The sequence below is a fragment of the Trachypithecus francoisi genome, unplaced genomic scaffold (genome assembly GCF_009764315.1).
Source record: "Trachypithecus francoisi isolate TF-2019V2 unplaced genomic scaffold, Tfra_2.0 Lachesis_group20, whole genome shotgun sequence".
NCBI classification, from domain to species: Eukaryota; Metazoa; Chordata; class Mammalia; order Primates; family Cercopithecidae; genus Trachypithecus; species Trachypithecus francoisi.
The window spans coordinates 55916524-55941768 of NW_022681466.1; the positions used below are offsets into that span (position 1 = coordinate 55916524).

The 25245-nt window shown below is 39.4% G+C and overlaps 1 protein-coding gene across 4 annotated transcripts in view; it reads left to right on the forward strand.

Moving 5' to 3' along the window:
* The window catches only part of EFCAB5 (EF-hand calcium binding domain 5), a 180989-nt gene that overhangs the window by 81019 nt on the left and 74725 nt on the right, over window positions 1-25245 (forward strand). For all 4 annotated transcript variants that reach the window (XM_033184403.1, XM_033184401.1, XM_033184402.1 and 1 more), the window contains exon 8: window positions 10552-10707. In XM_033184403.1, the coding sequence (XP_033040294.1) occupies window positions 10552-10707 (156 nt within the window). The remainder of the gene's footprint in view (window positions 1-10551; window positions 10708-25245) is intronic.

Sequence of the window (25245 nt, forward strand, 5' to 3'; positions counted from 1 at the left end):
TATAGCACATTGTAATAGAATATATAAAAATATATTAGAAATAAAAGGTGAACAAAAAATGCACAATAATTGTGTAGATTTTTAAACTTTTTTTGGTAGCAGCTTTATTCGGATATAATTTACAAAATGCATTTATTTCCTATGGCTGCTGTAGCAAATTACCACAAACTTGGTTGCCGAAAACATCAGACATTTATTTTCTCACAGCTCTGGAGGCCAGAAGTCCAAGATCAGTATCAGGCCAAAATGAAGGTGTTGACAGTGCTGCACTGCTCTCAAGAGGATCTGTGGAAGAATTGTTCCTTGGCTCTTCCAGCTTCTGGTGGCTGTTGGCATTCCTTTACTTGTGGCTGCATCACCAGTCTCTCTCTTTGTGGTCACATTGCCTTTTCTTCTCCTGTCTGAGAAATCACCCTCTTAAAAGGATATATGTGATTGCATTTTAGGGTCTACCTAGATAATTTAGGATAATCTCCCCATCTCAAAATCCTTAATCACATCTGCAAAGACTCTTTTCCCGTATAAGGTAGCATTTACAGATCCAGGAATTAGGACCTTACATCTTTGAGAGCCATTATCCAACCTACTATACCTACCTTATACCCATTTAAAGTGTACAGTTGAATGGGCTTTAGTATATTTGCAGAGGAGTACAGCCATTAAAACAATCAATTTTAGAACATTTTCACCCCCAAAAGAAACTCTATACCCATTAGCAGTCACTCCCCATTTCCTTCCAAACCTCCAGCCCTAGGCAGCCACAAATCTACTTTCTGTCTCCATAGCCTTGTCTATTCTGGACATTTCATATATATGGAATATACAATATGTGGTCTTTTGTTTTTGGCTTCTTGTACTTGTCATAATGTTTTCAAGGTTACTCCATGTTGTAGCATGTATCAGTACTTCTTTTTATTGCCAAATAATATTCCTGTTTATGAACATATCACCTTTTGTTTATCCACTCATCAGTTGGTGGACATTTGGGTTGTTTTCACTTTTTGGCTACTGTAAATAATACTACTGTGAACATTTGTGCCTAAGTTTTTACATGAATATGTGGTTTCTGTTCTCTTGGGAGTGGAAATGCTGGATCATGTGATAAACTTTATGTTTAACCTTTTGAGGAACTGCCAGACTGTTTTCTACAGTGGTTGCACATTTTACATTCCCACCAGCAGTTTACAAGGGTTGCAATTGTTTCACATCTTTGCCAACACTTACTCTCTGTTTAGGTTTGTTTTGATTTTTATTATAGCCATCTTTGTGGGCATGAAGTGGTAGCACACTGTGCTTTTGAAATGCATCTCCCTGATAGCTAAAAATGATGCTGAGCACCTTTTTGTGTTCTTAGTGGTCATTTCTTTTCTGTGACAGAGTCTCACTCTGTTGCCCAGGCTGGAGTGCAGTTGTGCAATCGGCTCACGGCAACCTCCGCCTCGCAGGTTCAAGCAATTTTCCTGCCTCAGCTTTCTGAGTAGCTGGGATTATAGGCACCTGCCACCACGCCCGGCTAATTTTTGTGTTTTTAGTAGAGACAGGGTTTTACCATGCTGGCCAGGCTGGTCTCACTATTCTTAAAGTCTGTAGTATGTAGTCTTGTTTATAAATATACTCTGAGACCATATGAAGAGACACCCCATAGATCATATGAATTCGTCTTTCATGTGATGGCAGTTGACTCTCATCCTCCACAGCAGGCTCAAGCCTGACCTTCCAATAATGTGACTCTGAACCAATGCAATTAAATTTTTTGGACCCCATTGTGGTCACTTTTTAATGTGTATACCAGCTATTGGGGTTGCAGAGGTAAATGAGGAGACAGACAGGCAAATAATTACAAATTATTGTAATGAAATTTACATTAGAAGATATCAGCATGTCAGAGGATGAAGACCCAAAGTAACTACTTTAGAATGTTTACTTCTAGTCTCTTAGTTATTAAGTATATACCAAATATTTACTCAATACAGTAATGCATTGTTGGATGGGAGCGCGTCTGTAGGTATATGCAGGAATTTATTTCCCTGTATGAGGGTTGGAGACACATGTGTGCACAGACACACTGGATGGGACTAGGTAGGACCAGAGAAGGAGAGGATCAAAATATTAGTAAATTAAGGACACATTCAGGCACGCACACGCACATACACACACACACACACACACACACACACACAAAATTACAAAGCAATAAACAGACAGCAATGAACAGATGCAAACATTATAAACTAGTATATTCATTGCTGCTGAGGGATGCATAGCAGAAGAAAAGTGAGACTTCAGCAGGGCAGGTTTCGTGTAGGAAACTCATTTGGTGGTCATGAGTTTTAATTTTCTTCCACCTTCCTCTTTGTTTCCTTACTTCAGAAAGAACCTTAAGAACAATGTTTTCAACATTGATATACTGACAGAAACAATTTAAAAGGTAGAATATTTTGGGGTTTTTTTGTTGTTTTGTTTTATAAGTCAAGTGTTTAGAAATATGTTTTAGGACTATATCAGGTTTGTTTTAAATTATAAGAACAATTTGATCCCCAAAAGACAACTCATTCCAGGAGACAAAACTTAACAATTTGTATCACTTTTAACACTGTTGCTGAGTTCCCTGTACAAGTTTGAAAAGACATAGAAGTTTTACCCCTTAGATTTCATTGGCCTTGCATTAGAAAAATAAACTATATTGTCTTGTGTTCAGGTCAAGAGTATGCAGGTGTTGTTAGGTGGATCCTTTCTGAAATTCCCCTCATTTAATCTGACAGAGGATCTACTGTTTCATTTCATTATCTAGTTGGTTAATTTGTTTACCTACAAAAGAAAACCACTGTAAAAGTATATTTGTTTTATTCAAACATCATTAATGTAGTTATTAAAAATTTAACTTTTTAGGTAGGAGAGTTCTCTTTTATTTCGTGAACTTTTTTAGTTGTACATGTTCCTCTCATTTTATTATTCTAACAAGGTCCATATAGAATTCTCTTGGTTTCAACTTCCCATCCTTGATGATAAGAATATTGCTTTCCTTCTAGTCTAGAGATGGCATCTTTCTTTTGTGTTTTAATTTTTTTGTAGAAATGGGGTCTTGCTATGTTGCCCAGGCTGGTCTCAAACTCCTGGCCTCAAGTGATCCTCCTACTTCAGTCTCCCAGAGTGCTAGGATTTCAGATGTGAACCACTGTGCCCAGCAGGAGGCATCTTTCACAAGAAAATTTCATCTTCTGCTTTTAAAAAAACACAAGGAGGTCAGAATGATTTTCTTGCACCTTCTTTTTTTTTTTTTTTTTTTTTTTTGAGATGGAGTCTCGCTCTCTCGCCCAGGCTGGAGTGCAGTGGTGCAATCTCAGCTCACTACAAGCTCCGCCTCCCAGGTTCACCATTCTGCTGCCTCAGCCTCCCGAGTAGCTGGGACTAAAGGTGCCTGCCACCACGTTTGGCTAATTTTTGTATTTTTAGTAGACGGGGTTTCACCGTGTTAGCCAGGATGGTCTTGATCTCCTGACCTTGTGATTCACCTGCCTCAGCCTCCCAAAGTGCTGGGATTACAGGCGTGGTGGTCTTTTTTTTTTTTTTTTTTTTTTTTTTAAGCGCCTTTAGCTCAGAATAATTCTTATGGCAAAGTAGTGTATTTGGGGGTGGCATATTCTGAATTTCTTCTCATGTATACCATAGAATATGAACTCTCTATATACTTTATTATGTGTGGTTGTCCCAATGGAATGATGATAGAAAGATGCTGTAGACACAGCTAAAGGCTGTAATGTTTCTTTTATGGCAAAAGATACAGATATAGACAGTTTGTTATATAAAGCAGGATACAACACAGCATGCGTCCAAACAGAAGTCTCCCAAAGCTCCCCACAGGGATTATACCATCAGCATGGATCGAGGTATAGGGTATTAAGCCGTCCTGGCTTGCCTGGGACTGAGGAGTTTTCTGGAACAGAAAACTTTCTGTGTTAAAACCAGGTTTTTGGTTCCAGGCAAAGTCAGGCACTTGGTCACTCGATTTGAGGAGTTTACTTGGCTATACTTACAGTCTATCCGGACCTTACTTCCCACCTGATTATTGTGGAGACTCTAGCCCCACATCTATCTACTTACCAGGGGCAAGTGAAAACACCCAATACATTCCTGTTTATTATGAGACTGTATAAAGTGAAGGTCAGTTTCCCAGGTGCATTCTTCAGTAGGCCTGGGCCTCAAGCAGTCTGAGGTCCACTCCTGAATCATTTAATGGGTTTAAGAATAATGATGTGCAAAACTACAAATACTAGAAAGTATGGAATTCAGATATTGACTTTTGATTCTGCTACACCGAGGAACTGTTGTATCCCTTAGCCAGGAGGAATAAGGGCCATGCCTCTGCCTGGATTCTCTTTGTTGGGACTCCTTCTGTTCTCGCTCAGTGGTGGTCCACTCTGAGATGGTCACTTCCTTATGGGATTATTTAATATCAGTCATACAATCTGAGGCCTTCAAACTGATGTGGCTCCAAGTTTAAATTTTAAAGAGAAAGGCTTCGTCAACTGTACCCAAAGATTCTGTCTTTCCTTTAATATACTCTACTAAATCCAGGCTGTGCATTTTTCTTACAATGATATTTATCTGAATGGCTTTCTTTTTTTTTTTTTTTTTTTTTTTTTTTTTTTTGAGACCGAGTCTTGCGCTGTCGCCCAGGCTGGAGTGCAGTGGCCGGATCTCAGCTCACTGCAAGCTCCGCCTCCCGGGTTTACGTACGCCATTCTCCTGCCTCAGCCTCCCGAGTAGCTGGGACCACAGGCGCCTGCCACCTCGCCCGGCTAGTTTTTTGTATTTTTTAGTAGAGACGGGGTTTCACCTTGTTAGCCAGGATGGTCTCGATCTCCTGACCTCGTGATCCGCCCGTCTCGGCCTCCCAAAGTGCTGGGATTACAGGCTTGAGCCACCGCGCCCGGCCTTGAATGGCTTTCTATTCTGTCTCTAGTTCATCAGTATCTTGTATTTTTTGCTTGTTTTGCTCATTTTGTTTTTTATGTGCTTTGAGCTGTAGCAAGGAAAGACAGAAAAAATAATCACAGCTTTTGGCAAGGTTGAGGCAGCAGTATGCTGTGACAATATATGAGAAAACCTTGGGGAGAAATGAGAGAATTCTAAGCCGGGAAAATAGGCGAACTACCCTCCAATTGGATGTGTCTCTTCCTAGGCAGTCTTCAGCTATTGAAACAGATCAAGGGCCTGCCTGATCAGCAAATCCTTATTGGCTGTATTAGTTTGCTAGTGCTGCTATACCAAAGTACCACAGATTGGGAGGTTTAAACAACCGAAATTTAATTCCTCACAATTGTGGAAGTTAGAAGGCTGAGAAAATGTGTTGGCAGGGTTGGTTTCTTCTGAGGGCCTCTCTCATTGGCTTGTAGATGGCTGAGTTTTCCCTTTGTCTTCATAGTCTGTACACTCTGTACATGTCTAAGTCCAAATTTCCTCTTCTTTAAGAACACTAGTCAGATTAGAGCCCACCCTATTGACCTCGTTTTAATTTAATTACCTCTTTAAAGACCCTATCTCCAAATACAGTTACATTTTGAGGTACTGAGGGTTAGGCTGTCAACATACTAATTTTAGGGGGTAAAACTTAGCCCATAACATTCACCATCAGAGGCACATTTTAAATCTGTCATTTTTATTAGTACTAGATAATAAATGTAGCCTTTGTTGATTTGTTAAGCAGACTTTTGAAAAATCAGAAGAGTTAAAAGTATGTTACAGATTTGTTAAGTACAGATGCTCTTTGACTTATGATGGGATTACATTCTGGTAAATTCATTATATGTTGAAAATATCTAAGTAAAACATGCATTTAATTCATCTAACCTACTGAACATCACAGTTTAGCCTACACCATCTTAAATGTGCTCAGAACACTTATATTAGCCTACAGTCGCAAAATCATCTAACACAAAGCTTATTTTATAATAGGGTGTTGAGTAGCTCATGTAATTTATTAAATATTATACCGAACGTGAAAAACAGAATTGTTGTATGGGTACTCAAAGTACAGTTTCTACTGAATGCATATCACTTTTGTGTCATCATAAAGTGGAAAAATTGTTAACTTGAACCATCATAAGTCAGGGACTGTCTGTATGTAATTAGCCCTAATCGGTTTTGTTTTTTTTTTTTCTAAAGGTTCCTCCCTAAAACTGGAAAGTTAATTCTCTGCCCACAGGCTGTATGAACACACCATTTCTTCAGTGATAACAAATATAACCTGAGTACTTCAATATTCTGTACTCCTTGTTTGCATTCCTCGTATACTACCAGCACTTACAAATACTGTTTGGAAGTTAATACCTAAGATAGATAGTTTCCAAACATAGTTTTCTTCCTATTGCTCTTATATCACCCATTTCATCAACTCTTCAGTATGTCTACAATGAAATAAGTATGAATCCCATTGGCCCAGAGCTATAGAATCTTACAATAGCTATTAAATGTGATATTTACTACATTCTCAGCATTAAGTCAGACAGGAAAATCCCAGAATTCATTACATTGGGACTTAGCACATAGAGATAACTTGACTAAGTACAGTTTGAATGTTTAACAGCTCACAGAGATATTAACTGAAGGATATTGGTAATTTATTCTTAAATTAAGCAATCATTGCTTGGAAAGGTATGAAAACATGGAGGCTACCATCTATTTTCACCTTTTTCTGTTTTTGTAAGAGATATTGGCAAACTTCTGTAATTCTTATATTTGGAATTGATTTGTAGTTGATGTTGCCAACTGTTAGTCTTTATGCCAGCTAGCCTATACTTACAGAACAATCAGAATATGCAAACTCAGAAAACCCACAGACTGTAGCTCCAGAATATTGTTTTTCCTTTAGAACTTTCAGGGCTGAAAAATCCAGAAGTGTCTCTCAGAAAAAGATGTTTTTTTTTTTTGTTTGTTTTGAGATGGAGTCTCGCTCGCTCTGTTGCCTAGGCTGGAGTGCAATGGCGCAATCTTGGCTCATTGCAACCTCCGCCTCCAGGGTTCAAGTGATTCTCCTGCCTCAGCCTCCTGAGTAACTGGGATTACAGGCACCCGCCATTATGCCTGGTTAATTTTTAATTTTTAGTAGAGACAGGGTTTCACCATGTTGGCCAGGATGATCTTGAACACCTGACTTCAGGTGATCCGCCCACCTCAGCCTCCCAAAGTGCTGGGATTACAGGCGTGAGCCACTATGCCCAGCCCAGAGAAAGGTTTTTTTAACTAATTCTTTTTTTGTTTGTTTGTTTGTTTGAAACATGGTCCCGTTCTGTTGCTAGGCTGGAATGATGTGGTCATAGCTCACTGAAACCTTGAACTACTGGGTTCAAGTGATCCTCCCACCTCAGCCTCCTAAGTGGGACTACAAGCATGCACCACCACTCTTGGCTAAATTTTTAAATCTTTTGTAGAGATGAGGTCTTCCTATGTTTCTCAGGCTGGCCTCAAGCTCTTGGCCTCGAGCGATCCTCCTGCCTCAGCCTTTTAAAACTAATTATTGATTCAGTAGCATTCCCACAGCCAGAAAACTCATATGGCTTTGAAGTCAATTCCCAAAAACTTAATTTAAAACAGGATGACTCTTCCAAATACCAATTCTTCCAAATACCAATTTTTTTTCAGCATTAGAGGACTGAGCTACAATGCTGCCGGAAATGTCAATTATTCAATAATTCTAACTTATGAGTGATATATAAAAATACCTACTAGTCAAGTTAAAAGTCATTAAGGATCAAACAACAGGATCTTAGGATACTAAGATTAGGATACTAATTAGGACCAGATACCCCAGATCATGGAGTTCAGTGGTTCTCAAACTTTAACGAGCATCAGAATTACCTGGGAGGCTTGTTAAAAACTATAGCTTGTTGGGCCCTACCCCCGGAATTTCTGATTCAGTAAATGTTGGGGGTGGGGGGGCTCAAAAATTTGCATTTCTGACAAGTTCTCAGATGATGCTGATGCTGTTGATCTAGGGATCATGCTTTGAGAACTGCTGATCTTGTTGGATTTTCTCCTTCTAAAGTTGTTTATCAGCTAAGAGGACTGTTTATTTAATGAAGAAGATGTTCTTGGCCAATTTCTTACCTACCTCAAGAGTAGACAAGCACAATGGCTGAAGAGAACTTACTATGTGAAACACCCAGATCGTACATACCATAACTCAGTGAGGTAACTACTACTGTGATACCCATTTCACAAATGAAGGGACATGAGAACAGGGAGTTGAGCCCAGATAGGCTTCAGAGTAAGTTCTTAGCCGTTTCCACTACTCTGCTTCCCATGGTAACAGATAAGAACTTAACTGTGTGCATTGATCCATCAAGAATGATGACAGTGATCCTGGGTACAGTGGCTCATGCCTGTAATTTCAGTACTTTGGGAGGCTGAAGCAGGAAGATCACCTGAGCCCAGGAGTTTGAGACCAGTTTGGGCAACATAGTGAGACCCTATCTTTACACATACAGTTGTTTTTTGTTTTTTTTTTTTAATTAGCCAGGTATGGTGGCTTGCGCCTGTAGTTCCAGCAACTCAGGAGGCTGAGGTAGGAGGATCACTTGATTCTTGTGGTCAAGGCTGCAGTGAGCCATGATTGTGCCACTGTACCACTGCGCTCCAGCTTGGGCAATAGAATGAGACCCTATCTCTAAAGAAATAAAAACAAAAATTATATGTCAATGAAATATGCCAAAAACATGTTCCATTTTAAACAAATTACTAAAGTGGAACATGATTTTTACAAACCATGTTAAATGCATGCTAATTACAAGCACCAGAAACCAACCTGAGCTGTACAGCTGAATATGAAATGTGCACAATCCAAGGGCTTCAGGAAGAGACTAGAACAAGGACTTGGAAAGTGTTAAGACTGCTTCTCTCTGCTTTCCATTTCATCTGTTTCTCTCCATAACAGACTTTCCCGGCAGTCTCAGTTCATATGGAGGAATCTGGCCACCCCAAAACTCTTAAATTTACATTTGAAGGGTGGCAAAATATGCTACCCCAAAACATTCCACTCTGGCATAAGGATTACTTTCAGCTAAAGGCACTTGAAAAATAGATACAAGAAGGGCATTCTAATCTCCTTTTTTCTTCCTGAAAATAGGAAGTTAAAATCTCCCATGTGAAAGATGTCCTCCCTGTATTAGGAGAAAGGAAACATTATTCAATTGGGAGTCTTAGCTGAGAGAATTCTGTACAAACAGACCTTGTTAAAATAATTATTATCTTCCTTTTAGCTTCCCAACATAATTTAGTTACTTTTCCACAATTGCATCTCTTTGTTCAACCCAATATATTAATAAAAGCATATAGTTTTTGCCATTTCTTTGGGTCTTCATTTCTTTATGACAGCTCCTATGTCACATAAAATTTATATTAAATCTTTATGCCTTTCTCCTACTAACCTATCTTATGTCAATTTAATTCTCAGGCCCAGCCAAAGACCCTAAGAGAGTAGATGTAAAGTTTTGCCTCGACTACACATTCACAAATTCAGGCCCACTCAGATTAACTGGCTGTTACTCAGTTGTAATCCCCAGTTCCTAGTGGAGAGAATCTGAATGGCCTTAAGTGTTTCCCCTGGTTCAATCATTTATGGCTATGGAAGTGGGGTCATGCAGTATAACTTTGGCTACTGCTGTGCATGAGGCAGGGGAGGAAATCATCGGCTGTGAACTGAGCTCACACTTTAAAAGGAGTGCTCTCAGAAACTCTTGCAGTGCTTGATCACTTCTATCACAGGATACCTTCTACCTCTTATAGTAAAGTGTAGACCAAGAATGTAATTTGTTCCTGACCTATCAAATTGGCAAAAACTGCCAATACACACTGATAGTGAGGCTGAGAAGAAATAGTCACTCATGTATTAGTGATAGGAGTGCAAAAGTGTGCAAGCCCCATGTCAAACCTACAAAATATTCAGGTGCATTAATCCTCTAAGCTAGAAATTCCACTTCTGGGAATCTACTCAACAGGGATCAAGAGAAATGGCCGAAGAGTATAGATGTTTTCAGTCCCTATACTTTTAAAAGAAGATCATAGACAAAGGATATCTTATTGCAATATCAAAAAACAAAAAGCCACCCATGATCCTTGTCCCTTACACGCCAGTAATTAAATGCAGCCAGTCTTGCAATACATGTGCTTTTATATACCATATATATATACCATAGAAAAACTACATTCAATTTTTAGAATTTTTAATTTGCAGGTAGCATTTTACAGGCAACTACTGCTATTTCACACTGTGAGGAAAGTCTGCCCTATATAATGTTGATGTGATGTAGAGGGAAATAGCTCCAAAAATATCTAGTCCCACTGATGTGTGGTACTGGGGACTGCATTAGTTACCTCTCTCTGCATCACAGCTTTTAGAGCAGCTAACATGAAAATGCTTTGTCTAAATGATAAGCAAATCATATGGAAACATTTTACAGCCAATATATTTCATGCACATTGGTTGAATCCTGGGGAAAATCCAAGTAGAGCATGGTTTTAAGTCAATCGTTTATCCTCTTTTTTTCCCTGTAGTACATCTCTTCACATATTAAAGACTTGAAGAGTGAAATGTTTGAGGAACTCCTTAAGCACCTTTGCCACTCTGCAGATGAATTCCGGGAGGTCATAAAAGCTGACATGCGGAGGCATATGTTCGCTGAACTCTTCCGACATTGTGACCATGGGAAGGTGGGTTAAGACATTTAAAGAATTGCTTCTTGGCCAGACACTGTGGCTCACGCCTGTAATCCCAGCACTTTAGGAGGCTGAGGCTGGTGGATTGCTTGAGCCCAGGAGTTTGAGACCAGTCTGGACAACATGATGAAACCCCATCTCTACAAAATAGATACAAACTTTACCGAAATATATTTGTTTATGAGCCTTATATTTATTTGTTTGTATCTCCATGTCCAGAAAGGATTTAAGTAAGCTCACAAGAATAGAGAAGATGCAACAACAAAATGTAAACTAAAAGTAGGATGAAAGAAGAAAAAAATAAGAGAGGGGATAGTAAATGAAGCTGGGAACAAAGCCCCAAATAATGACCTAAATAGTCGTCGTGGGTTGTTTACAAGTTTGGATCTAAGATTCCTAGCAGTGAATGTGAAAAGGAAAACATGACCAAACACACTATTGACAATGTTTATAAGATAATTACTGACCGGGCGCAGTGGCTCACGCCTGTAATCCCAGCACTTTGGGAGGCCGAGGCGGGCGGATCACAAGATCAGGAGATCGAGACCATCCTAGCTAACACGGTGAAAGCCCGTCTCTACTAAAAGTACAAAAAATTAGCCAGGCGTGGTGGCGGGTGCCTGTGGTCCCAGCTACTCGGGAGGCTGAGGCAGGAGAATGGCGTGAACCCGGGAGGTGGAACTTGCAGTGACCCGAGATCACGCCACTGCGCTCCAGCCTGGGCAACAGAGCGAAACTCCATCTCAAAAAAAAAAAAAAAGATAATTACAAACAAGTGCTAAGAAGTACAGACATTTGGGGTTCAAATTTTTATTTTTATTTTTTATTCATTATACTTTAATTTCTAGGGTACATGTGCACCACGTGCAGGTTTGTTACATATGTATACATGTGCCATGTTGGTGTGCTGCACCCATTAACTCATCATTTACATTAGGTATATCTCCTAATGCCATTCCTCCCCCTTCCCCCCACCCCACGACAGGCCCTGGTGTGTGATGTTCCCTTCCTGTGTCCAAGTGTTCTCACTGTTCAATTCCCACCTATGAGTGAGAACATGCGGTGTTTGGTTTTCTGTTCTTGCAATAGTTTGCTGAGAATGATGGTTTCCAGCTTCATCCACGTCCCTACAAAGGACAGGAACTCATCCTTTTTTATGGCTGCATAGTATTCCATAGTGTATATGTGCCACATTTTCTTAATCCAGTCTACCATTGATGGACATTTGGGTTGGTTCCAAGTCTTTGCTATTGTGAGTAGTGCCGCAATAAACATACATGTGCATGTGTCTTTATAGCAACATGATTTATAATCCTTTGGGTATATACCCAGTAATGGGATGGTTGTGTCAAATGGTATTTCTAGTTCTGGATCCTTGAGGAATCGCCACACTGTCTTCCACAATGGTTGAACTAGTTTACAGTCCCACCAACAGTGTAAAAGTGTTCCTATTTCTCCACATCCTCTCCAGCACCTGTTGTTTCCTGACTTTTTAATGATCGCCATTCTAACTTGTGTGAGATGGTATCTCATTGTGGTTTTGATTTGCATTTCTCTGATGGCCAGTGATGATGAGCATTGTTTCATGTGTCTGTTGGCTGCATAAATGTCTTCTTTTAAGAAGTGTCTGTTCATATCTTTCACTCACTTTTTGATGGGATTGTTTTTTTCTTGTAAATTTGTTTGAGTTCTTTGTAGGTTCTGGATGTCAGATGAGTAGATTGCAAAAATTTTCTCCATTCTGTAGGTTGCCTGTTCACTCTGATGGTAGTTTCTTTTGCTGTGCAGAAGTTCTTTAGTTTAATTAGATCCCATTTATCAATTTTGGATTTTGTTGCCATTGCTTTTGGTGTTTTAGACATGAAGTCCTTGCCCATGCCTATGTCCTGAATGGTATTGCCTAGGTTTCCTTCTACGGTTTTTATGGTTTTAGGTCTAACATTTCAATATTTAATCCATCTTGAATTAATTTTTGTATAAGGCGTAAGGAAGGGATCCAGTTTCAGCTTTCTACATATGGCTAGGCAGTTTTCCCAGTACCATTTGTTAAATAGGGAATCGTTTCCCCATTTCTTTTTTTGTCAGGTTTGTCAAAGATCAGATGGTTGTAGATGTGTGGTATTATTTCTGAGGGCTCTGTTCTGTTCCATTGGTCTATACCTCTGTTTTGGTACCAGTACCATGCTGTTTTGGTTACTGTAGCCTTGTAGTATAGTTTGAAGTCAGGTAGCGTGATGCCTCCAGCTTTGTTCTTTTGGCTTAGGATTGACTTGGCAATGTGGGCTCTTTTTTGGTTCCATATGAACTTTAAAGTAGTTTTTTCCAATTCTGTGAAGAAAGTCATTGATAGCTTGATGGGGATGGCATTCAGTCTATAAATTACCGTGGGCAGTATGGCCATTTTCACGATATTGATTCTTCCTATGCATGAGCATGGAATGCTCTTCCATTTGTTTGTGTACTTTTTTATTTCGTTGAGCAGTGGTTTGTAGTTCTTCTTGAAGAGGTCCTTCATATCCCTTGTAAGTTGGATTCCTAGGTATTTTATTCTCTTTGAAGCAATTGTGAATGGGAGTTCATTCATGATTTGGCTCTCTGTTTGTCTGTTATTGGTATATAAGAATGCTTGTGATTTTTGCACATTGATTTTGTATCCTGGGACCTTGCTGAAGTTGCTTATCAGCTTAAGGAGATTTGGGGCTGAGACGATGGGGTTTTCTAAATGTACAATCATGTCACCTGCAAACAGGGACAATTTGACTTCCTCTTTTCCTAATTGAATACCCTTTATTTCTTTCCCCTGCCTGATTGCCCTGGCCAGAACTTCCAACACTATGTTGAATAGGAGTCGTGAGAGAGGGCATCCCTGTCTTGTGCCAGTTTTCGAAGGGAATGCTTCCAGTTTCTGCCCATTCAATATGATATTGGCTGTGGGTTTGTCATAAATAGCTCTTATTATTTTGAGATACGTCCCATCAATACCGAATTTATTGAGCGTTTTTAGCATGAAGGGCTGTTGAATTTTGTCAAAGACCTTTTCTGCATCTGTTGAGATAATCATGTGGTTTTTGTCTTTTGTTCTGTTTATATGCTGGATTACATTTATTGATTTGTGTATGTTGAACCAGCCTTGCATCCCAGGGATGAAGCCCACTTGATCATGGTGGATAAGCTTTTTGATGTGCTGCTGGATTCGGTTTGCCGGTATTTTATTGAGGATTTTTACATAGATGCTCATCAGTGATATTGGTCTAAAATTCTCTTTTTTTGTTGTGTCTCTGCCAGGCTTTGGTATCAGGATGATGCTGGCCTCATAAAATGAGTCAGGGAGGATTCCCTCTTTTTCTATTGACTGGAATAGTTTCAGAAGGAATGGTACCAGCTCCTCCTTGTACCTCTGGTAGAATTCGGCTGTGAATCTGTCTGGTCCTGGAGTTTTTTTGGTTGGTAGGCTATTAATTATTGCCTCAATTTCAGAGCCTGCTATTTATCTATTCAGGGATTCAACTTCTTCCTGGTTTAGTCTTGGTAGGGTGTATGTGTCCAGGAATTTATCCATTTCTTCTAGATTTTCTGGTTTATTTGCGTAGAGGTGTTTATAGTTTTCTGTGATGGTAGTTTGTATTTCTGTGGGATGGGTGGTGATATCCCCTTCATCATTTTTTATTGCATCTACTTGATTCTTCTCTCTTTTATTCTTTATTAGTCTTGCTAGCGGTCTATCAATTTTGTTGATCTTTTCAAAAAAAAAGCTAGCAGAAGGCAAGAAATAACTAAGATCAGAGCAGAACTGAAGGAGATAGAGACACAAAAACCCTTCAAAAAATCAATGAATCCTGGGGTTCAAATTACAGTTAGGAGCTTCTCTTTATTAAAGGGGCCCTTATGTACTGAAGTGAAAATCTTTTATGATGGGATTGTAATAAATTAAACAATGACTTTTTTAGGGCAATTTCTTATAGTTACTTCAAATGTAGGCAAACGATGCCACACTGGACTGCAATTCAGAAAAAGCAATTCTTGAAAGAACCAACAGATTGCAATCTAGGTTCTCAAATTCCTGCTAACTTTGAGTGAAGCCAGGAATATATTTTACAAAATCTGAAATGTCTATCTATGTGTCTTTCAGTCAACCCTTATTGAATATTGCTTCTTTTAACAGAGCTTGTAATAAATATTGGGTGACAAGTGTCAAAGTTTTACTCCCTGGTAAAATGCCCGAAGGATAACTATTCTCTCTTGGCCAATTTAACACCAATTCATGTGCTGTAACAAACATAGTGGGACAACATTTAGAGCAATTAACTGAGGTTTGCTTTCATTCTTTGCTTTTCTTCTCATCATTCAAGCAGTAGTTACATGCAGGGGCGGAAAAACTACACCTGCATCCTCGTAGGATCCCTGCTGGGTCTGACCATTAAACTGACATAAGATAGAATAATAGGAGAAAACTGTACAAATTTAGTTACAAGTTTTATATGGCACAGGAGTCCTCTTAAGGAAATGAAGGCCCAAAGAAGCACTTAGAGTCAGTTACTTATGTATTGGATTGGACAAAGAACAGCAAACTGTGAAAATGTGACTAAATTATGTGGGGAGTCTTAAAAGATAAGAGTTATTCTAACAACGTCTGTACAGTATTCTGTTGGTCTCAACTTCTCATCCTTGAAGATAACAATTATGCCTTTCCTTATAGTATAGGGAGAGTTACTTTCACATGGGAATTTCATCTTCTACTTTGAAGAAACAGCCCAAGTGCAGGTGATCTTCTCATATCTATTGCTTTTCAAGTGTCTTTAACTTAGTCAATATGCCAGAATAGCATATTTTAACCTCCTCAGAGGAAAGATAGAGTCTCAAAAAAAGAAGTTATATGAGTTTCTGAATGGAATATATATCTGGGAACAAAGCCCCAAAATGCATAACATAATGACTATGTATATGTCTTATACACACACACACACACATAAATAACTATATTTTTTTATTTATTTATTTATTTATTTATTTTGAGATGGAGTCTCGCTCTATCGCCCAGGCTGGAGTGCAGTGGCCGGATCTCAGCTCACTGCAAGCTCCGCCTCCCGGGTTTACGCCATTCTCCTGCCTCAGCCTCCTGAGTAGCTGGGACTACAGGCGCCCGCCACCTCGCCCGGCTAGATTTTTGTATTTTTTTAGTAGAGACGGGATTTCACCGTGTTAGCCAGGATGGTCTTGATCTCCTGACTTCGTGATCCGCCTGTCTCGGCCTCCCAAAGTGCTGGGATTACAGGCTTGAGCCACCGCGCCCGGCCCTATATTTAATATATATTAATATATATGAGTCTCTCTCTCTCTCTCTCTCTCTCTCTATATATATATATATACACACTATATATGACCAAAAATAGATGACCAAAAACTCTCTCTCTCTCTCTCTCTCTCTATAATAGAGATAATCCATTCTCTAATAGATGTCCATATCCATTCTCTAATAGAGAGAGAGAGAGAAAGCGCACACCTGTGAGAAACAGAGCCTCACTCTATCACCCAGGCTAGAATGCAGCAGCATGGTCATAGCTCACTACAGCCTCTACCTCCTGGGTTCAAGTAATCTCCCACCTCAGCCTCCCAAATAGCTAGGACTACAGGCATGTACCACCATGCCTGGCTAAGTTTTAAATTTTTGTAGAAACAGAGTCTATGTTGCCCAGGCTGTTCTTGATCTTCTGGCTCAAGAGATCTTCCCACCTTGGCCTCCCAAAGCCCTGGTATTACAGATGTGAGCCACTACATCCAGCCTCGAATGTATATATGTGTGTGTGTATATATATATATATATTTTTTATTTTTTATTTTTATTTTTTTGAGACGGAGTCTCGCTCTGTCACCCAGGCTGGAGTGCAGTGGCGCGATCTCGGCTCACTGCAAGCTCCGCCTCCCGGGTTTACGCCATTCTCCTGCCTCAGCCTCCCGAGTAGCTGGGACTACAGGCGCCCGCCATCTCGCCCAGCTAATTTTTTGTATTTTTTAGTAGAGACGGGGTTTCACCGTGTTAGCCAGGATGGTCTCGATCTCCTGACCTCGTGATCCACCCGTCTCGGCCTCCCAAAGTGCTGGGATTACAGGCTTGAGCCACCGCGCCCGTCCCGAATGTATATTTTTAACCAGCAGCTGAGACAAAAGTTCTAAAGTTCTAAAAGCCCAGACTTTAAATGGAAAATACTGGGCTCTTAAGAAACAATGGAGTATAAAGTAAAGAAGTTTACTCCATTAAACAATGTATACTCCATTAAACAATGGAGTATAAAGTAAAGAAGAATGCAAAATGTGGCATCAAAGCAGTTATTCTATCAATGGGAAATTGTGACCAGCTGATGAGGGAAGGAGGTTGGAGTGCATGTGACAAGAGTTTAGAGGTTGTCTGGTTCCCTAAGTCAGGATTAGCACCTGATCTTCCATTCCTGAGCTCCAATCATGGTTGGAGATTGAGGGCAACATTATTGACACCCCTGGAAATTTCAGGTAGGTTGAGAGGAAATTTAAGAACAGCGGGCACTTATACTTCATTTTCTAGGTGTAGCTCAGAGACTACAAGCTTCATAGAGAAGTGCTAAATTCAACATGGCACTAAAGAGAAAGAGTAGCAGCTATAGAAGGTAGGGTGTAGGTAGATGGGCCTGAAGATACTCCCTTTCACTCCTGTGGCCAGAGGAAAGATGAGGACTATTCCTAAATACCTGTGTGTAAAGGACAGTGGGTGTGCAGAGATGATGACTGTGAAAGTTCTGGGAGTACCCTCAAGAAGACACCCGGGTTAGGACAAGGAGAACTATGGACATAAATAGCAAATACCAAAATAAAACTTCCAGATGACTCAATGAGATGAAGTACATACTCCACAGTCACAGTCAACAAGTACTGTGGCTGGCACTGAGCTAGACTCTCCTTTATTTGATGGCAGGACTGTATATAAGCACCCCCACCCCCCAAAATATGGGCAAAAGATATGAACACACAATTCATGGAATCACTATATACTCAATAGATGACCAAAAATAGTTTTTAATGATAATACCTATCACTGATATGAATAGAAGAAAAACATTTCTCAAACATTCCTGGTGAAAATTTAATAGTTGTATCTTTGCAAAGCATTCTGGATACATCTACTTAAATAAAAAATACATATATGCTTCAGTCAGGCAAGCCATTCCTGAAATTTGTATTCCATAGAAATAAAAGCATTAGTAAATTAAAAATACACATACAAAGAAAATTCTTGATGCATTGTTTATAAATGAAGAAAAAGAGAAAGAGAGGTTAATGAAATACTATATAAGGGAATGCTTTAAAGCCTCCCTATTTCCTGAGATACAACAATATTAAAATTAGGCCAATTAATAACCCTAAAAAGGGTTATTAATTGTATTTAAGTGAAAGGAAGAGTCACATATCTCTCACTTTAAATCAAAAGCTAGAAATGATTCGTCTTAGTAAGGAAGGCATGTTGAAAGCCAAGAGGTGGCTGAAAGCTAGGCCCCTTGCTCCAGTTAGCCAAGTTGTGAATGCAAGGAAAAGTTTTTGAAGGAAGTTAAAAGCACTACTCCCATGAAGACACAAGTGATAAGAAAGCAAACAGCCTTATTTCTGAGAGAAGTCAATGTCTGGCTTCAAAGCTTCAAAGGACTGGCAGATTCTCTTCTTAGAGGCTAGTGCAACCGGTGACTTTCAGTTGAAACCAGTGCTCATTGACCATTTCAAAAATCCTAGCCCTTAAGAATTATGCCAAATTTATTCTGCCTGTGCTCTATAAAGGAAACAGCAAAGCCTGGATGACAGTAGATATGTCTGTGGCATAGTTTACTGAATATTTTAACACACTGTGGAGACCGACTGCTTAGAAAAAAAGATTCCTTTCAAAATATTACTGTTCATTGAGATGCATCTGGTTACCGAAGAGCTCTGATGGAGATGTACAAGGAGATGAATGTTGTTTTCACTCCTAGTAACACAATATCCATTCTGCAGCCCATGGGTCAAGGAGTCAGTCATTTTGACATTCAAGTCTTGTTGCTTAAGAAATACATTTCATAAGGCTATAGCTTCCATAGATAGTGATTCCTTTGATGGATCTGGGCAAAGCAAATTGAAAATCTTTTATAAATAATTCACCATTCTAGGTGCTCTCGCCACTGTTCCATCTGTGATTGAGCACCCTTTCTGCAGAAAGGAAAGATTGCCTTGCTGAGAGATCTTTTATCTCCATGCTGACTTTTCTTTGTGGCACTGATTATCTATTTCTAACAATTTTGGTATTTCTAACAATTTTGGTGGCCCGTATGGGGATACATTCTCCTCTGGTGTTGGTCTCTGGTCCTTTCTCATGAGGAGGCGCCCCGCCAGCTCTTGCAGTGGCCTCAGGGGTAAGGGACCGAGACCCACCTGGTGTGACGAATAAACCCAGACTCTCAGCAACACAGAAAGAAACCAGCTAGCAACCTGGGGTAAAGCATCCTCACATACTGCGGTGACGAGTCTGTACACAGACCAAGGAAGGAGAAGCTGCAGGAGCCGTCTTTTAGCACAGCTACCACTGTTTGAATTTCTGGTAAACCAACACCAGCCTGAGAACCACATCCTCATCAAAGGGTGGAAAGAAGGGAAACTCAAGCCAGCCTGGGAAGGACCCTACCTTGTGCTGCTAACCACCGAGACTACTGTTTGTACAGTGGAAAGGGGATGGACACATTACACCCGAGTCAAGCAAGCGCCATTATCATCAGAATCATGGGCCATTGTTCCTGGATCAAGCCCTACCAAATTAAAGCTGAGAAAAGCTTAGTCTATCCATCTTTTCCTTTGCTTTCCTTCCCTCTAACTATCCCTCATTGTGTCAACAGTGTAACAAATCAGATTCACCACAGGTTATAACATTTGATGCTTGCCTTGTTATACCTTGTGGAGGTTTGCAAAGCCAGAGACAACTCTCTACTTCAGAAAAATACCTCTGCCCCTCCAGGGAGGCCACTGCCACCCCCGCATCTTGCTTATGGTTGAGGTACCATGATACTCCAAGTTGAAATTTATATGCTCAGCGAGTAAATGTCATCTGGATCAAGGCTGGACCTCGGAGGAGGGATGTGCCGACTTAAAGCCATACCTCCATCTTACTAAAGGGATTGCCCCACCCGCCCCCTGCCAATTGTCAATCCCACCAGTGTAACCCAGTGCTTATATCCATTACTGTTCCTACCACTAGCAACTCTAACCCCATTTTAGAGCGTTTCTATGGTTTAGGATCAGAAGTCACTGGAAAGGATCCTATAGGCTTCTTTAAGATGCGCTTTGTTCTCCCTCCTCCAGCTCCTACAACTGCCCTTTTCTCAAACCTATGAAATCAAACTACACCTTGCCTCATGTCAAATGACAAAAGCAAAGTCTCAGTAGTAGAAATAGAAGACCTAAGGCAAACCAGTGCTACTGAAACAGGGTATAAAGATGTAAATGCTTTGTTAGAATGGATTTAATATTCCATTTGCACTTTAAACAAAAGTGACTGTTACACTTGTGTGTATGGTAGGCTAGAGGCCCAGGTTGTCCCCTTTCCACTAGGATGGTCCTCAAATCAAGTGGACATGGAGTGCATGGTAGCTATTTCTCAAGATTCCACTGCCTGGAATAATGAATTGTGCCAAGCTCTTTCTCTGCTATTTCCTGAAGTTCAACACCCTACGGGCCATCCATCCTCCATCTTCCAAAACCAATGTTACCTTGTGTCTCCAATGACAAGGGGAAAAATTTGGCATTCCTTGGAGACTTAACAGGATGCAGTGAAGTCAGGCACTTCCAAGAGCTGACCTATCAGTCTGCCCTTATCCATCCCGGAGCAGATGTATGGTGATATTATGGAGAACCTTTACTGGACACTCTGCCAAATAATTAGAGCAGTACTTATGCTTTAGTCCAATTGGCTATCCCTTTTACCCTGGCATTTCATCAATCAAAAAAAGAAAAAAAGTAGCCTCAATTCTTACCTCTTTAACAACTATAATAAGGTATATACTAAGGTATATAATTCTTACCTCTTTAACAACTATAATAAGGTATATACTAAGGTATATAATTCTTACCTCTTTAACAACTATAATAAGGTATATAATAAGGTATAACTAAGCCAAGACATGTTAAGTGAGTTTGAAGAGGAAATTATAAAGTAAAAGAGGAGGAAATTGTAGAAAGTAGAAAAGTTCCTCTTCAAAGCTCGTCATGGTTTAAAAATAAAATAATAGACACTAGGAATAATAGCTTCTTACTCTAAAGCCTCCTATCAACTATTAGTTCTTATAGTTTAGCCCAGTTAGTTGCTTTGGCTTACTCAGGCATGTCTGGATAGGCCCAGGCAAATCTTAGCTCATAGCTTGTGCCCCTTCCTTATTTGGAAATGTTTTTGCTTCCTTAAACCTTTCGTAAGCAACTTCCTCTCATTCTTTGTTCTTCCCTGCACTTACCCATTTAGGGAAGTTTCAAGCTGTTAGCAAAGCGGGTATCAGTTTAAGAGTAAGTGAGGTCTAGCTCCAGCCAATGGATGCAGGACACAACAGTAAAGACGACCCAAATGCGTAAGGGATAAATATGTCTGCTTTTCCTTTGTTCAGGTGTGCTCTTGCCATTGTTTCATATGCAATTGAGCACCCTTTCTGCAGAAAGTAAAGATTGCCTTCCTGACAGAAAGAAAGAAAGAAAGAAAGAAAAAAAAGAGAGAGAGGAAGGAAGGAAGGAAGGAAGGAAGGAAGGAAGGAAGGAAGGAAATAATTCACCATTTTAGATGCCATTAAGAACATTTGTGATTCATGGGAGGAGGTCAAAATATTCAACAGTAACAGGAGTTTGGAAGAAGATTTCAACCCTCATGGATGACTTTGAGAGCTTTAAGACTTCAGTAGACAAAATAGCTGCAGATATAGTGGAAATAGCAAGAAAATTTTTTTTTTTTTTTTTTTTTTTTTTGAGACGGAGTCTTGCTCTGTCTCCCGGGCTGGAGTGCAGTGGCCGGATCTCAGCTCACTGCAAGCTCCGCCTCCCGGGTTTTACGCCATTCTCCTGCCTCAGCCTCCCGAGTAGCTGGGACTACAGGCGCCCGCCACCTCGCCCGGCTAGTTTTTTTGTATTTTTTAGTAGAGACGGGGTTTCACCGTGTTAGCCAGGATGGTCTTGATCTCCTGACCTCGTGATCCGCCCGTCTCGGCCTCCCAAAGTGCTGGGATTACAGGCTTGAGCCACCGCGCCCGGCCAGCAAGAAAATTTAGAATTATAATTGGAGCCTGAAGATGTGACTGAATTGCTGTAATCTCATGATAAAATTTGAATGCGTGACAAATTTTTTCTAATGGATAAGCAAAGAAAATGGTTTCTTGATATGGAATCTACCCCTGGTGAAGACATGAGCATTATTGAAATGACAACAACGGATTTAGATTATTACATAAACTTAGTTGATAAAGCAGCAATAGGATTTGAAAGAATTGACTCCAATTTTGAAAGAAGTTCTATTATAGATAAAATGGTATCAAACAGCATCACATGCTACAGAAAAATCATTCGTTAAAGGAAGAGTCAATAGGTGCAGCAAACTTCACTGTTATCTTATTTTAAGAAATTACCACAGCACATACCCACCTTCAGCAACCACAATCCTGATCAGTCAGTAGCCAACAACATTAAGGTACAACCTTTCACCAGCAAAACAGCTATGACTTGCTGAAGACACAGATGATCATTAGCATTTTTTAGCAATAAAGTGTTTTTAAATTAAGGTGTATACTTGCTTAGGCGATTAATCTATGGTACACTTGAGAAACTACAGTTTAAGCTATTGCACACTTAATAGACTACAGTATAGTATAAACATAACTTTTTTTTTTTTTTTTTGAGATGGAGTCTCACTCTGTCTCCCAGGCTGGAGTGCAGTGGCACAATCTTGGCTCACTGCAACCTCTGCTGCGTAAGTTCAAGCGATTCTCCTGCCTCTGCCTCTGCCTCTGGAATAGCTGGGATTACAGGTGTGCACCACCACGCCCAGCTAATTTTTGTATTTTTAGTAGAGATGGGGTTTCGCTGTGTTGGCCAGGCTGGTCTCGAACTCCTGACCTCAAGTAACCCACCTGCCTCAGTCTCCCAAAGTGCTGGGATTACAGGTGTGAGCCACCACACCCAGCCATAAACATAACTTTTATAAGCACTAACAAACTAAAGCGAATTTGTGTGATTCGCTTTATTGAAATATTCATTTTACAGCCATTGTCTGGAACTGGACCTGTGGTATCTCTAAGGAATGCCTGTCCTGATATCAGGAAAGAAAGAGGGAACGTCACTACAGACCCTGCAAATATTAAAAGAATGATAGGAAACATTATGAACAACTTTATGCCAATGAATTTGCAAATTACATTAAATGGATAAATTCCTTAAAAGACACAAATTACCAAATCTAACTCAAAAGAAAATAGGAAAACTAGATATCCTTATATGTATAAAGAAGTATAATTAATACCACTAAAAAAAAATTCCACAAACAGAACGCCTGGCCCAGATAGCGTTACTAATAAATTCTACCAAACATTTAAGGAAGGGATAATTTCAAATCTACATAAACTCTTAAGAAGAAGGAACACTTCCCAACTCATTTTATGGGGCCAGTATTATTTTGATATGAAATCCAGATAAAGATATTTCAATAAAAGAAAACCATAGACTAACTGTCCTCATGAAGATAGACTCAAAAATCTTTAAGTTAATTTTAACAAATCAGTTAAGCAGTACATTAAAAAGGATCAAAGAGAGCTTAATCCAGGGATACAAGGGTGGTTTAACATTCAAAAATCAGAGCTGAGCATGGTGGCACGTGCCTATAATCCCAGCTAATGAGGACACTGAGGTAAAAGGAGTGCTTGAGCCCAGGAGTTTGAATCCAGCCTGGGCAACATAGTAAGACCACCCCCATTTCTTAAAAAAAAAAATCTGTCGAAACAATTCATCACATTAAGAGACCAAAAAACAAAACTATATAACTGTGACAAAATTCAACACTCATTTGTGATAAAAAAATTTTTTAAAAACCTCTCAACACACTAAAATTTCTTCAACCCAATAAAGCACATCTATGAATACTTACAGCTATACTTACAAGGTAAAAAATTTAATGATTCCCTCCTTATAACAAGGACAAGGCAAGGATATCCACTCTTACCACTTTTATTTTACATTGTACTGGAGGTACTAGTCAATTAAATAAAGCAAGAAAAAAAAAGAAAACTCTCTTATTCACAGACTACATGATTGTCTGTGTAGAAAATCCTAAGGAATCTCAAGAAAAAAGTTGAATTCACTAAAACAAATACATAAATTTAGCAAGGCTTCAGGATGTAAAAATCAATACATGAAAGTCAATTGGATTTCCACATACTAGCAAAGAAATCTTGGAAGATGAAATTTGTAAATGCCATTTATAATAACATCAGACACATGAAATACTTAGAAATAAATTTAACAAAGTATTTGCAAATATCTACAGGCTGAAAACTATGAAATATTGCTAAGAAATGAAAGACCTAAATAATAAGAAAGATCCTTTATTGTTTCTGTCAAAGACTATATTAATGAGTAAAAAAATTAAGTATTGTTAGTCCCCAAATTGACTTACAAACCTAACACGATTCCAATACAAATCCCAGTGAACTTATTTACAGAAATTGACAAACTATTCTGAAGTTCGTGTGGCATTTCAAAGGACTCACAACAGCCAAAACAATGTTGACAAAAAATAGACATCACCAAAATAAAAAATTCTGCTCTTTGAAAGATACTAGTAAAAGAAATGAAACGACAGCTATAGACTGGGAGAAAATATTTGTGATACATTTAATGACAAAAGACTTGCATTTTGACCATATAAAGACTCCTACAACTTTACACAACCCAGTCTAAAAAAATCATGGGCATGCCAGAAAAGAAGATATAGGTATATCCAATAAGCACATGGAAATATGTTCAGTTATTCATCAGATTATAATTAATCTGATCAATTATTTATCAGATAAATAATAATCAATTTTTCATGCAAACTGAAGCCACAGTGAGATAAAAATTAAACCTACTAGAATGAATAAAATTTAAAAGACTGGCAGAGTACAGTGCCTCATGCCTGTAATCTCAGCACTTTGGGAGGCCAAGGTGAGCAGATCAGTTCAAGCTGGGAGTTCAAGACCAGTTTGGCCAACATGGCAAAACCTTGTCTCTACTAAAAATACAAAAATTAGCTGGGCGTAGTGGCCATACCTGTAATCCCAGCTACTGAGTGGCTGAGGCATGAGAATTGCTTGAACCTGGGAGGCGGAGGTTGCAATGAGCCAAGATCACAGCACTGCACTCCAGCCTGGGCGACAAAGCAAGACTCTGTCTCACAAGAAAAAAAAAAAATCTGATATTCATTATAATTAAAAAGAAAAAAAACTGACAATACCAAGTGTTGGGAAAGATATGGAACAACCTAAA